Source organism: Haplochromis burtoni, unplaced genomic scaffold, assembly GCF_018398535.1.
Source record: "Haplochromis burtoni strain Fernald_Lab_line unplaced genomic scaffold, NCSU_Asbu1 Contig_60, whole genome shotgun sequence".
NCBI lineage: Eukaryota > Metazoa > Chordata > Actinopteri > Cichliformes > Cichlidae > Haplochromis > Haplochromis burtoni.
In genome coordinates, this window is record NW_024582421.1 from 525,924 (window position 1) to 541,478 (window position 15,555).

Sequence of the window (15,555 nt, forward strand, 5' to 3'; positions counted from 1 at the left end):
AGTGATTGGGAACGACAGCAGCTCAGGCACGAAGTGGTAGACCATGTAAAATCACAGAGTGGCATCAGTGGATGCTGAGGTGCATAGTGCACAAAGGTCACCAAATTTCTGCAGAATCAATCACTACAGACCTCCAAACGTCATGTAGCATTCATGTAGCTCAAGAACAGTGTGTAGAGATCTTCATGGAATGGGTTTCAGTGGCAGAGCAGGTCCATCCAAGGCTTATATCACCAAGCGCAATACAGATTTGGTGGATTGGGGATTATGGTGTAGGACTGTTTTTCAAGAACTGGGCTCGGCCCCTTACTTCCAGTGAAAGGAACTCTTACTGCTTCAGCATACCAAGATGTTTTGGACAGTGTCATCCTCCCAAGTTTCTGTGAACACTTTGGGGATGGCCCCTTCCTGTTCCAATATGACTGCACACTGCTGCACAAAGCGAGGTTCATAAAGACATGGTGAGCGAGTTTGGTGTGGAAGAACTTGACTGGTCTGCACAGAATCCTGACCTCAACCCAACGTAACGCCTTTGGGATGAACTAGAGTGGAGAGTGTGAGCCAAGCCCTCTCGTCCAACATCAGTGTCTGACCTCACAAATGTGCTTCTGAATGGTCAAAAGTTCCCATAAATACTCCTAAACCTTGGAAAACCTTTCCAGAAGAGTTGAAGCTGTTATAGCACGGATTTATTGCTTTAAACTGTGGTAACACTTTTATGACCTGTGATGTAATAAAATTATGTTACAGCCCAAAATTTCCATTTGCTGTTCCAATATAATCTAGAAGTTTTACACATATAGGACTTGTTTGTCAGAGACATGTATCAAGTAAATCACAAAGAGTTAAGACAAACTGTAAAAACCTGCAAAGTCAGCCCGGAGTGAGCTGATGGGAATCGTTATCAGGTATAGAAATGACTGTACATGCAGTTCATCTGTGATATCATCACTTCTTTGCTGGCTTCTCTCCTCATCCCTCTTTGCTTCACTTGCTTGATTTATTACCTTCTTCTTTGTCCTACTGTTCTAATTACTGGTTTTTGCATGTGTGTGTGCGTGTGTGTGCACTAGTGCCTGTCTTCCCTCTGGACTAAAAGCTGTACATGATTCAGGTCTACATGTCTGGTTGCCTCTCAGCTGCTGTCAAGCTCTCTTTCTAACTGTTTGCACCATTGCTCTGTTCTTTGTCCCACTTTATTCATTTTCCTTTTTATTCCTCCTTTGTTTCTATGAATGTCTCTTCATCCATCTCAGTTCCACCTTGAGTTCCTTTTTAACATTTTCTAAGAATTTCTCTCCATTAATAATCTACCTTTTTGTCCATTTCTATTTCTACTTTTTTTCTGTATGCTTATAATGGCTAATGTTCATGATGATGCCCATCTTTTCTCCTCATAATTTGCCTTTTCGTAGAGAGCTCAGAAGTTAGTAGAATATGCTGTCACCATCATCTTTGACTCTAATTGGCTTAAAGAAATGATTTTATATGGTTGTTATATCACTTTTCTACTCCTTCTCTCTGTGTCCACCTTCTCTTTTCTCATTTTATGCACTTTTTAGGACCTGCAGGCCTTAACCCACATTGCAAAGAAACACACATCTACTTGCTATCTACAGGTAGTAAGTCCAAGTAAGTCCACTTATGAATAAGCGTGGTATCTTCAATGATATGGCCCATTCCTTCTTGTTATTGTGTTAGCGTGTATTTATCACCGTCCTGCATACTATAGTAAAGGCACTTATATATAGCCCTGTGTATTATATCTAGGTCTATTATGAGGCAAGCACTTCACAGTACTGTTAAGTACTAAAGACCTTGGAGGCATTAAACTGCCTCAAAGTAAATATGCCATGAGTCTCTGTAAATCTGCCAGACTCACTGACTTCCATGCATCCTTGCTTATTTTCTTTCATGCATTTCCTTCATCAGTCCCTTTCTTCCTTTCAGTCTGACTTCCTTCTCTGCTTTATTACTTACCTTCTCAACTCTTACACTCCCCCCTTCTCCTTCCATTTCTTACATTATTCTTCTGCGACATTTGTTCCTTATCTTTCCCTTCTTCCTCTATTTCTAACTTCCTGAAATACTTGCCATCTTTTCTTTTCTCTTGCTTTCTCTCCTCTTTTCAACTCTAAGCCTGCACTGGATCGATAAAAGGGAAGGTGAGAGGGCGGTTGGCCTTTACGCTTGTTTCTTTATACCATGAGCAGAGGTACTTTGGGAGACACAAAGACAGCGAAACAGAAAAGGATGTCTATGTTTTGTGATTATGGGTCTCCTAGGAACAGTCTTTTCTCTCCTCTTGTGTTTTGTCTTCAACGCGTAGCTCACTGGATTGCTACATATTATTTTATTTCATCATTCATTCATTTTAATTCATCGACATGTGCACGGCAGTCCATCTAAGGTGACATGAAGAAAAGAAAGAGAGATCAAGGGGTGCTGATGTCACAGTGGATTATGATACAGATACATAAAAACTCCAGAATATTGTTATGAATCTCACTACTGTACATGTAGATGTTTCTGTGTTCCAATTAGTATGATTACTAATCTTTGTTGAGAAAAGTGGGTTAAATACAGGCTACTGTAGCCCAGGGGGACAGCAGAGAGAGGCAAAGAAGTGGTACTTAATTTAGATAACGAGATAACACAATAACTTAAGAATGACCTTCTGAATAATTTTCAAAATTTTTGTTTAATGTAAATTTATGAACTGAAACAAAACCACGTTCAATTAGATCAAATACAAAGGTGAAAGGAGCACATACTGACAGTACAAGCTGTGCACACACAGTTTATGGTTTTCTTTGGTCAGTATACCCGAGTTAGATTTTATTTATTTGTAAGCAGCAAGTTTTAATATGATCGAATTTTCTTTATTGTGTTGCCAGGCCACACTCCTGACCTCATGTTCTACCTCTGGCCATTTTAATCTGTGCCCACGACAGAAACAGCTGCATTGTGCTGCTAACACAACTTCAGCTCTTTGCAAACATCTGCACAGACAGCATGCTAATGCTAACCTAGCCAAGAACCCAGAGTGATGTTAAAGCTGCGCGAATGCTGACCCCAGCCCTGAACTTAACAGGTAACAAACTGATAAGAAGTCAAGCTGTAGCCTCTGTTTCTACCTCTTCATGTTTCTACAGTAGAATCACTGTGATGATTCTACTGTAAAGTCTCTTTGTGCTGGTTTTCATATTTGCTCTATGCTGTCAGCTTTGTGTTTATCTGTAAATACTGAGAGAAAGATCATACATGTGTCCTCATTAGAGATAGAGATTTGTGTTGGTGTGTGGTGTTGTAGACTCAGGTTTATATTGTTAAATGGTGATTATGAGACAGTGTGCTTCAGGTCATTTTACAAAGAAAACGTTCTCCTGGGAGTAATTAATCTATTACATTACTTTTAAGAAAATGTTCTTTGCATATGTAATACATTACTTTTTCTGAGTAACAACCCCAACACTGATCACAACAAAAAGGGGAAATACCTCCAGCATGCACAAAAATTTGACCACAGAGCATGCAGTTCATTTGCATGAATGTATTGTCGTTGATATGTTGCTTAGTGATGGTGGTGACTCTCAAAGCAGACCCAATGAGAATCAATAAGGAATCTAATTGATAAGTGATGTCAATAATATCATCAAATCCCTAAAATTTTTATTATTTTTCAATTACCTTCCCTAGCAGAGCGTGATCTCGGGGGAGACAATGGAGCATTTCGTGATGTACACAAACGCTTCATCTGGATGTTCATTAAAGTTTTAAAAACAATTATGTTGTTTTTGAGCCTCAGAAAATAGACGACTATGTATGAAAACCAGTATCATTGCTAAGTCGTTAAACCCATTGCATTTGCACTTTAGTCCCATCTCCAAATACTTATGGATGTAACTGTATGTGTAAACATCGAGCACATCCAAAAAATTAAAATGGAAAGGAGGAAGTTAGGGATTAAAACGAGATATGGAAAACTCTAGTAGAAGTAACGAAAAACTCATAAATAAAAAAAAAATGAAATCAGGAGGGACATATAAATTTGTAGCAGGTGTAGTAAGATGGAAATGAAGAAACAGGAATAAAACAAAACAACATCTTTGTTATATCGTTAATAGAAAACGAAAATGTAAAATGAAAACCTGAGTGAAAAAACAGATCATGATAAAGAATAAGGCTTAAGTATAATATTTTTTTTTTTTTAGAGAAACTGAAACACGAGCTGCACATCTAACGGCATCCACACAGTGAAGAGGATTAGGTTCAACAGTGGAATGAAGAACATTATCTGCTTGTTGAATGTTATTGATTGTTTGGTGAAAAGTAAATTTGATGGCGTTTGTACTAGTAGAGTTTTTGTTCTTGTATGTCTGCAATAACATGTTTTCAGTGTGATGTCTGTAGGTGTTCCGTTCCTCTTACCTCCACCAGATGTGGTGTTGGGTTGAAGCCGCACAAGTTACACACTTGGCTGTGACACTGCGTGCAGGTATTGTAGTTAGGTGGGTCGGAGCTGCCGATGTTCAGCTCTGTTTTACAAAGAGGACAGTTCACTTTGGGTTTCACAGGCTCTGGAGCAACCACAGGTGCTGCTGCCACAGGCTCCTGCTTCTGCTGCACTTTCTGCTGATGAGTAGGTGTTTTCTGCTGTTGCTGTCCTTGTGGTTGTGTTTTTTGTCCTTGCTGTCCTTTCTGTTGATGAGCAGGTGACTGCTTCTGCATTTCTTGTTGTTGGGGCACGGTCTGCTGCTGTTGCTTCTGGGTTGGCATATGGGGTCCACCCATAGGACCACCCATTTGGCTTGGTGCATGAAGACCTCCCATTTGGCTCGGTGCATGAGGAACCCCCATTTGGCTTGGAGCATAAGGACCTCCCATTTGACTTTGAACATTAGGACCACCCATTTGGCTTGGAGCATGAGGGCCCCCCATAGTGAATGGTTTAGTACTGGTGGTCCCTTGTTGTTGCTGCCTGTTGTCAGGTGTTGCATTACTGAACACCACCTTGCCTCGTGCAGGGCTTGGCTGGGTGGAGGCGGTAGGTAGCGGGTCAACATTGATCAAGGTACTAGCCTGATTAAGCAGTGATGCCCCAAAGCCAAACAGTTTGGTCAGGCCATCCTGGGCAGGAGGGGCCTGACTCTGAGGTCTGTGGGCTGGGGAGGATCCAGCACTTCTGGTCTGGTCGTGGCGTGCCATAGATTGGTGCATTGGGGAACCACGACCCAAATCTGGTTGGGAAGGTGCCTTGGTCAAACCAGGGAGGGGTACTGCACCAGGGTGAGGAATCCGAGGACCCCCTGGTTGGCTAAAGCCTCCTGTGGGACCTCTAATAGTTCCTGGAGCTCCAGGACCGGTCTGGGAGTATGGATCAGATCTCATACCCTGCTGAGAAGGCCCTGTATGAGACTGGGAGCCACCAGGGCCTGGATGTCTCTGTAAGCCAGGGGATGTATAAGACTGAGTCTGGGACCCTAGCTGTGATGAAGCATATGACTGCTGCTGAGACTGTGGATACTGCTGCGACTGGGAGTAGGGCTGAGTCTGGCTGTAGGGCTGAGACTGAGGTTGCTGTTGCTGCTGCTGTTGCTGCCGCTGGGTGGGCTGACTCTGTGCCAAAGATTTTGGCTGCGCTGCTGCTGTCGGCTGTGTTGGCTGAGGCGCAGGCTGCTGAGGCTGGACAATCGGCTTGGCTTGGTGGGACGGAGAGTGAATCTGCTGTTGGCTCTTAGAACGAGGCGTGGTCATATCAATGCCGAGAGCTCTCTGCATCTGACAGTTCAGACACAGCCATTCCTGGACCTGCAGGCAAAAAAAATAAAAAAATACAAAAAAACTAATGAGTATGCTTAAAATCCACTTTTTCAATTTGAAAAGCCATTTTACTTTGTCTCTGTAACAATAATGCATACATAGTTTTTGGCAACAGTTTGGTCGAAGTCTTTCATTGGCACTATAGAGTTAGTTCTGAGTGAAATATTCGCATGGTGACTGTATTGTGAATACGTCAGTCAACTAAATGGAAATAGGTTCAATGTAATTTCCTTGACCACATCTTTGGCATTACCACTGAAACGTAAATCAGGTATCTGTCAGTTTGAACAATTCTTTGTGTAACACTGGAAGGGTCAGTAAGGCTCAAGAACGTTAATGATGTAGTGTTACCATTGAGCTATCGCTATAATTAATTCATATTTTCTTTCAAAGGTGATTACTATTGATTCCTCTGAATATTATTGATGACTCAGACATGACACACTAGTGTTTCCTACCACCCAAACCACATAATCTGTGTTCATTCACCCGACTTGCACATGAAATATGATTCATTAGTCTTTCCATAGATGTCTTATGTAAAGACAATATAGCAGTTATCAATTAGAACCAGAGGGAGAGAAATCAACCACAAACTGACTGCAATGCTTAATGACAGCTCGGTAGAAACTGCAACCGAAGTGAAAAGAATTGCATCCCTCACATGTGCCAAAAAACATAATCCACACAGACACACAGGTATGCGCACATGCTACCATACAGATACAGCATGAGCACAAAGGAGATACAAACAGATGTACAAAGAGATACAGTCAAATGAAACAAATATGCAACACTCCTCACCATCTAAAAATAAAAATAAAGCACCACCCTGCTCCTCCTCCTCCTCTTCTTCTGTCCTCCTCCTTCCTTTTCTTCCTCCTCCAGATGAGAGCTGATACTCCCTTGTGTCCGGACCTTGCTTGCTTCTCTAATTTCTCCCGACTGCGAAAACAACCCAGCTCCTCTCTCAGCTGTGCCAGTCTCCTCTTGTCCTGTCTTTCCAACTGTAGCTTTGCATTCACCACTGCTACCTTGCTGCCATAAATAGTGCTATTTTAGCTCCCCTGCAGTCAGAGCAAAGCTAGTAAATCTCTGCACGTTTCATGCACTTCTCCCATCCCCTTTTCTTCCCACAATGCAATGCGCAGATGTACTGTGTTACCCCACCCGCTGTTCAATAACACCCCCCTACCCACCCATCCCTTTTCTAATTTTTTTGCAAAGGGGTACAGTGGAAGTTGGCTCCTTGAATTTAAAGGGTAGGATGTGCAAACATTGGGACAGGAGAGAGAAAAAAGCCTGCATCACTCACATACCCTAACTAAGCAATTCCTCCCACTGTGCTGCTTTGCTGTCTGGCATTTTCTAGCTTGACAGCATTACTGATCCCATGTTCCGTTACAGCTACATCGCTACACCCCGACATCGTCTGTTCCTCCTTAACATATTCTCTCTTTAGCTTTCTTACCTAGCATCTGCTTCTTCTGCCTCTGTTTTTCTTCTTTAATTCTCTCTTCTTTCCTCCTCTTGTTTTCATCCTTATCCCATTTTTCTGTTCTCTTTCTGATCAGTTTGAAAATGTAGGTCTCGTTCCTCAAATAGCTAAAGTGGAAAGAAATTTAAAAGTCTAATTTTGCTGTGCACGGTCCTCCTATGTTGTGTTGTCATAATTACATCTGATGAAGATGCAGAGGGGGAGAAAGAAGAAGAGAAGTGGATAAGGAGGAAGAGAAGGGGGGGCTGATTTTAATCCTGTCTCCCTGTCTACCCCTCTGCTTTAAACACTACATCACAAGAGACATTGGAAGGAACGAGGGATGCAGTGAAGAATGGAGGGATGGAAAGAACAGGGAGGAGATGGAAAAAGCAAACAGTGGAGAGAAAGAAGTCAGCAGTTTTTTTAATCCCAGCAGCTCTTCAGCTCTCATCATGTCAAGCTTAATCAACAGCACAGCAAAGCAGAATCTGAGCTTCCACGATGTGGTTAAAACCAGTGAATCCTTTGCACGTGCACCTGTGCCGTAACAGATGAGGAACAATGTCTTTGCTAATTGTGCAGGAGTTACAGGTTTTGTTCAACAATTTACACAAAAGTGATGATAACTCTGCCCTTTTTTTAAACACAGAAGAGAAAAACCAAGTGGAAACTACAATGGATACTAAGTCTGGGGTGTACAAAACAAACCTCACTGGGTACATTGGTTTTTGTACATGCAAAATTACAAAGGGTGTGATCAGCATGCTCTGAACCAATCACATCTAATCATTCAGACAGAACTCTACCAATGACAGAGAATCACAACAAAAAAGCTCGGCTTACAAAAGGAGCTCACAACTTTGTCGCCTGCAAGTTGGTTGGCATGATACTGGCCCCATTCTAATTCAGACTCTACCTCTTCCTCCCTGGACACTAACACTGCATTTGTGCCGCTCCAAACCAACTATCCTTAAGTGAGAGAAAATCAAGGGCATCGTAATGATGCTGCTGTATTTCAAGCCCCCATTTCATTAAGAGACCTTGGAGCTACGCTGGTTTCAGGTTCTGTTTAGTCATTTCCTGTTTTATTATGAATATTTATTTCATTTAATTCTACTTCTTATGTTTGTTTTTTAACCTCTAGTTTTGTCCTCCATCTGTCAACAGTAATCTAATTTGACTCTTATGTAGCTCTTCGCAGGTGTCACATCATCTTGTTACTCCTTGTACTCGACCTAACTAGGCTTTTCCTTGTGCATGAGTGTTGAGCTTTAGTTTCACATAGTAAAGCATGAACAGTTGTAGACGTAGATCTATCAGAGGTTTTTAGTAAGGTAACCTCTTGAAGTGCAACAGGAGGAAATGTCTTACAATCCAAAGATGTGCACTCGATATTATCCATTTTATATAGCGCCAAACCACAACAACACTGGTGTCAAGGTGCTTCATATAGTAAATGCTACAATGCTAAAATCCAATCAACAGCAGGAATTCAACCTTGTAATTACTGTATTTCTTAATTAATACACTAACTATAAGGTTACTGTAGGCGTGAAGGCCCGCAGACTTGAAAAACAGACTCATGTCTGTGTTCACAAATTTCTACCAGTCAGCTTGCATGTGGTGTGCTGCTTAGCTCAGACCATTTCCCAGACCCACAGAAGTTATCAAAAGAATAAATAGCTGAAAATGTATTTTTTTTTTTTTGAAAGGAGGAAAATGAGCCCTGACAATCTCCAACAATGCTGACTCTGCACACTCACACAGGAGGAAAAATGGGAGGGGGGCGGGGGGCTTCTCTGCATTGTAGCTTCTTATGCATACATCATAGAAACATGAATCAAGATTTAAATGGAAGAGCATACTTATTACATGATATAAATTGCAAGAGAGCTTTCCTGTTCTCAAGCATTTTCAATAGCACAGCACATTTGACCTTCATATGATAGAAGAATTGCTTTCAGTCTAATCTTTGTTAGCTCTTGGTGCAAATATGTCTGCAAGAACTGTTTCTCCTGAGGCTGAAGCGCCAATAAAACTTAAAGAATAGTATAAAGAACAGCTTTATTACTGGAACAACACGTTTCGGCCTGTGCCCTTCGTTATATTACAAATACACACATTTATATACAGAACATTTTGCCTAATAACAGAATATGTTGTTTACCAGTGCAAAAAATGAATCATAATATGTTTATTAAGAAGAATAACATAACCTAGTGACCTGTTGTTAAGGTCTGGTGAATTAAAAACATATAAAAGTACTGTAAATGCCACAGACTTATTTACAAGACTGTGAATGATGTTTTCCGAGAAAAACAAGCACACTGCAGACTATAACTGTAGCCTCTTATCTCCACTTTGAGAAGCACAGCTCTCCTCAAGGATTCTGATTTCCTCAATCACATTTCACTTTCTCTTTCTGTTGCTACCACTCTTATTTCTCTGTAGACACTTCACACCTCCACTCACACGCATGGAGGTCTCAGCTCCTCTTGCAACAGTCATTAGCCTGAAGGTCAGGTCTGTCTATTTAAGAGGCTGATCTCTGTCAGTATTGTGTCTCTACGACACAATATGATCGCAGTGAAAACAACTGGATTCATCTTTAACAGGGCCAGAGGTGTCAAACAGCTGAAGTGATGCTGTAATGCAGATAGGGAGACTCATTTGATGTTGCCCAAATGAATACAGATGTTGCAGGTGGTAAGAAATAGATAAACTGTGTTTACTCAAATAACCAAACTATAGCAGACAGTTAAATATGAGCAAGAAAACCATTTTGGCAATTAAGAGAATGAATTGGTGAATATGTAACCCCCCCCCCCCCCCCCCCCCCCCCCCCCATACTTTCTGGTGAACCATCAATCAATACCTTTAATCATTTACAAGTCAGCACGGTGAACGCAGAGGCATCTGTCCTAAAGGAATAAAAAGAATAGGAGCCAGGGCTAAAAATTTAATTTAGATTAAAGATCTAAATAAGAAGATTCACAGCTGGGGAGGGAGCATAGAGGGTTAAACAATGAAGTCATTAGAATGGCATGCCAGTGCAAAATCCATCAAAATGTGGCTGGGACAGATGCACGAAGAACATACAATGAAGCTCTACTTTTGAGTACAGGAGTCAAGTGGAAGTTCACTGTGACTCTAATTTGTAACTAACTAGCCTGGAGACACAGACAGAGAAGACGAGTTAAGGTGGGAGGGTCAAGATCTAATCAGTGAGCTAAAACAGCATAGAGGAGGAAGTCTGTGAGGTCTTCATGGCTCTGCCTTTCTCACTATCGCACATCTCTGTTTGTTTTTCTCCCGTTATCTCCTAATTAATGAAAACAGTTAATAGGAACTAGACAGATGAGGCTGAATAAATTCATTAATACATTTAATGTTGTTATCCTGTTGATTTGCAAGGTTCAAACTGCCTGAAATACACAGAGTACTTCACATGTAGAACACAGCAATAGTAATATAAATAATATATATGTATACACACATGCATACATATACTAACCTTTAAAAAGGAGCCTATGTTCTGTACTCAGTCGAGAGTACCTCAGTGAAAGCATGAAACTGGCAACTGAATATGAACTTAGTCACACTGAAAAACGCGCACACATAGGGGACACACTCTCATGCACACTGACCAGCTGTCAGCATAAAATATTCATGCTACCTATCTCCAAACACTACTGACCAGGTGTTACCGCCGTTTCACAGAGAAAACTCCACGTGTGATTCACCACATCATCTGCCGCAACACTGCCAAACATTTCTCAACATTTCTCTTTTCAGCACAGTAAAAGTACCTCATCGATCTGTATTTGTTATGAAAATGTATTTTAATCCAAGAGATAGTTTAGGTGAACACCCATGCAGTACTCCGTGACTGTCTTGAACCACACTCAATCCTGAGTACATAACCTGGAAGCTGTCCAGTGCCAGCAGTCACAGGCCTATGCTAGTGGCAGCAGCTTAAGTGTTTGGATGACAAGTGCTTTGTTCAAGGGCATCTTGAACAAGGCAGACTCAAGTCTCACAAGAATTAATGCAGACTCACAAGAGTAGAAGCCCCACCACCTTGTAATGGGTCCTACAGTGTTCTTTCATTTGACCACCTTGGAGATGCTAAAGGAATCGAGGATTACGTGCATGCATTTTAGCACTTTAAGAGAAACTTGCATGTGTATGGTATACTCTGTGACATATACAGGGCTGGACTGTGAAGCAGGGCTGAAATAAACACCAGTGTCTCAGTGCTCCTATAACAATCTTTGGCAAAACGACAGTATTTGAGAAACCTAGAGGACAGAATCCACTGGTAGTCTCAGTCGATTTTATTTCATCATGGTACTTGTCATAATGTTGCCTTAGATAAGCTCACATTGAGGATTTACTCACCCACATGATGGTTTTTCAGACTGATGGTTTTTCAAGTACAGTGGCATGACACTTTTTCTCAAACATCCCACAAAATTTGCTCAATTTGCTTTGACAGTAATGCCACGGCTCTCGTCCACAGCACTGAGGTATGAGTCGTCACATGAATTAAACCTGACTTCTAAGTTGAAGCTGTTGTCTTTGTGGGAGTATCTGTGAAACTGTACCATCCCCAGTAAACAGCGGGGGATGAAAGAGCACAGCAGGAGCAGAAGTAAACTGTTATAGCTGCGCTTTAGAATTATAGTAGCTAAAATATTTCATTGTGCAAAGAAACAGTGCAAGGGTCTATTTAGGATTAAATGTATGGCATGGTTACATTTTGCCTAAATGAATCTGAGATGAGCTGTAATTGTCTAGAGTGGTGACAAATGTCACATTTGAGGTAAAGTAAATGAAGGCTATGTCCACTGTTTGAAGCTGTTTGGTTTTTTGTGGTTATTGAGCTTGAGCTTATGTACTGTATATATTGTGCACCTCTATCTATATTCACACACAAAGTGCATTAAAATACAGCCTAACATGCATGTGCAGGATTCATTTGCACCTCTACTGAGGGTTACATACAACGCTTTTAATAGATCTGTCAATCTGCACAGTGTGGAGCTTTACAGGCTGAAGAATAGGAGGGAAGTAGACAGAGACGGAGTGAAAATACTCTCAATGTAAGCTTATCATAGTAGAAGTGTTTGTGGAAATGCAGGGAAACACTTAAGAGCAATTTTACCTAATATTGTGAGTTTGAAAATCTAAATAATATATTTTCAAATGTTTCCATTTATATTTTAATCTATGTTTAATACTTTCATTCATATTTGAATCAACTTTACATCCTGGTGCAAAACTGTGGTAGCCCTTTAAATTATAGTTTGGTAACAATGTGGTAAGAATGGGCTAATAAGGAGGAAACAAGAAGGGGAATAACAAGTTATTACCACTTAGTTACTAAGTAATTGTCTTGTATCAACAGTGTTAATTGCTGTATAACATTGTGTTGACATGTTCATCTTTGGGTAATAATAGGCAACAAACATAGTACTGTATTTCTCATACTATAAGGGACACTGGATTATAAGGGACATTAAGTTTTTCTATTACGCTGCAAGCAGGGTTACAAAATGCAAAACTACCATGTTTCTACTTTATTTCACAGTAATATTTCCTATAATTCAAAACCAAAATTCGAAAACATGTTTGTGTTTGCTAAATGGAAATTTTGTTGTCATGAATTGGCTATTTTATAATACACAATGTTATATTAGTTAGGCTCCTGTGTCAGTTTCTCATTGCTTCAGGTAAATAGCTTAAAAGCTACAGAGAAAATTTGTGAGTGTTCATCTTATGAAAAAAACAATTTTCCTTTCAATAGTAAGAATTTAATAAAAGAATTTATATTAAATAAATAAACTGACAGATTAGATACTAGAATTTTAACTATACTGATTTATCTACCTTAATGAAAACTAATACCTTATATAACTAATACAGTGGATTTTGAAATCTCTGTGTATCATCAAATTTTACCATTCAGTTTATATGTAGGTGTGGTGCAAACCAAGCAGCATGTGGTGCTGTATATTACAGCACCACATGCTGTAATATAGGGTGGTGCAGTTTCTTATACAGTAGATAAATACACAAATTTACTGAGAACCTTCTAAGATACATTTGCTCTCAACATATGGAGATTAAGAGAGATGCCTGAAAATAAGAACACTCAACACATTAATGTAGCTACTTCATCTAAAAGAATGACTACATGGTATGAGAATATATTAAATGAAACACAGAGGCATGCTGCCACTGCATGTTCCATGTTTATCTCCAGTTAATCATAGAGTGGAGGCTCTTTTGCACAATGACTTCAGTGAGTGAACACTTTGTCTGGCTGCTCACGGTCATGGCAACAGGCTAATGTTTCGATCAATATTCCACACAGATAGCGTACGATCCTGCAAGTATTCCTGTGGTGAATCACACAGATTCCACAGCTAATTATGGAAACACACCAGTACAACACAATGACACATTTCACTGATACATTACAATTCCTACCCCTTGTCAATAACCTTCACCAACACAACCACCTGCCTGGTTTATACTTAACTCTTAAAAGCCCTCTGAAGATTTTACACAGACTTATTAGATGTCAGAAACAACAGAATAACAAGGTGAATTCTCACATCACACGTTAAAACACACAAGGCTTAGCGAATAATTACTATTTTTTACTGCTAATAAGTTTAAACTAAAACAAAATGTAAAAAATAAATGCTAAAAACATTGCACCTTTTCCCTCACCAAGTAATAATAATATAGGAATTAATGTTTGAATTTGCTTTTTAGCATTTAGCTGCTTTACTTTCAAAGACCCAAAACTTTCACTGTCATGGCCTATATTGCACTTAATTAGAGTGGAGACATTGATATCCAAGATTTAGTACACCTGCACACCTGAGGTTTATTTTTAAAGTGAGATGATCACCATGCTTTAAAAATCTCATCCTTGTATCAACAATTGTTTTAAAAAAAAAAAAACTACACTTTTGTCATCTTGTAGTAACATTATATATCAATGACAAAGATTTATTCTAGCATTAAGCACACATCACAGCACTGACTAAAAGATTGATGGCATCAACATTAAAATAAGCTAAAGAGTTTAAGGAGCGGGTCACGTGTTTTTCTGACAGAAATGGGACACTTTGACAGATTAGATACTAGAATTTTAACTATACTGATTTATCTACCTTAATGAAAACTAATACCTTATGTAACTAATACAGTGGATTTTGAAATCTCTGTGTATCATCAAATTTTACCATTCAGTTTATATGTAGGTGTGGTGCAAACCAAGCTCTTGTTATCATGAATCAATCATCATGCTCTACCCTAAAATGTAGAAATGTAGTTAAAACATTTATTTATTGCGTAGCCCCCTCAACAAAGCTCAGAGCTGTTGGGCTATGGCAGGGGTGGGCAACTCCAGGCATCGAGGGCCGGTGTCCCTGCAGGTTTTAGATGTGTCCTTGAACCAACACAGCTGATTTAAATGGCTAAATTAGCTCCTCAACATGTCCTGAAGTTCTCCAGAGGCCTGGTAACGAACTAAGCATGTGATTCAGGTGTGTTGACCCACGGTGAGATCTAAAACCTGCCAGGCCCTCGAGGCCTGGAATTGCCCACCCCTGGGCTATGGGCATGCATTCCCTTGGGGTATTTTGTGGTCTCACCCTAACAGCCTCAGCTGCTGTGGACATGCATTATCATTTCAGGCCTCCGTTTGCCCCCAGATGCTGACTATATAGAACCTGGAGTATTTGGAGGCCAGGTCAGCAGAGTTTTTGTGGGTCACGTTAATATTTGTTGAACCAAATCTTCTCCCAGCTTCTGTCCCAACTTTGTCCACTTGCTTCTCTGGGGTACATGGGGAGTACATATTTCATTACAGACTAATAATAATCCTAGGTCAACAACGCACTACGTATAATTAGTTCATTTTGTCAAACTGTCATTTCTTAAGTTAATAATCATAATAATAATAAATACAATAAATGTAATCTGTAATAGTTTGTTAGCTATAAAACCTAGTGTCAGTAGATTGTGTCCTCCTGTTTGTTGAGGTCATTGTAATCAAACCTTAAATTGTACCATTTGAATACAGAGAGAAAGACTACCCCTTCATTCAAGATCTAATAACACCACAGCTGACAGTTCATTCCCTGCTTTGTCCAGATGAATGTCCTATACACACACACACACACACACACACACACACACACACACACACACACACACACACACACACACAC

General features: G+C 40.1%; 1 protein-coding gene across 3 annotated transcripts in view; it reads right to left on the bottom strand.

The window, feature by feature from the left end:
* bsna (bassoon presynaptic cytomatrix protein a) overlaps nucleotides 1–15,555 on the bottom strand; it is a 117,906-nt gene that overhangs the window by 76,925 nt on the left and 25,426 nt on the right. For 2 of the 3 annotated variants that reach the window (XM_042221041.1, XM_042221039.1), the window contains exon 2: nucleotides 4,432–5,811. In XM_042221041.1, coding sequence (XP_042076975.1) covers nucleotides 4,432–5,811 — 1,380 coding nt within the window. Of the gene's footprint in view, nucleotides 1–4,431; nucleotides 5,812–6,627; nucleotides 6,983–15,555 lie in introns of those variants that run through there. The other variant, XM_042221040.1, reaches the window with a different exon arrangement.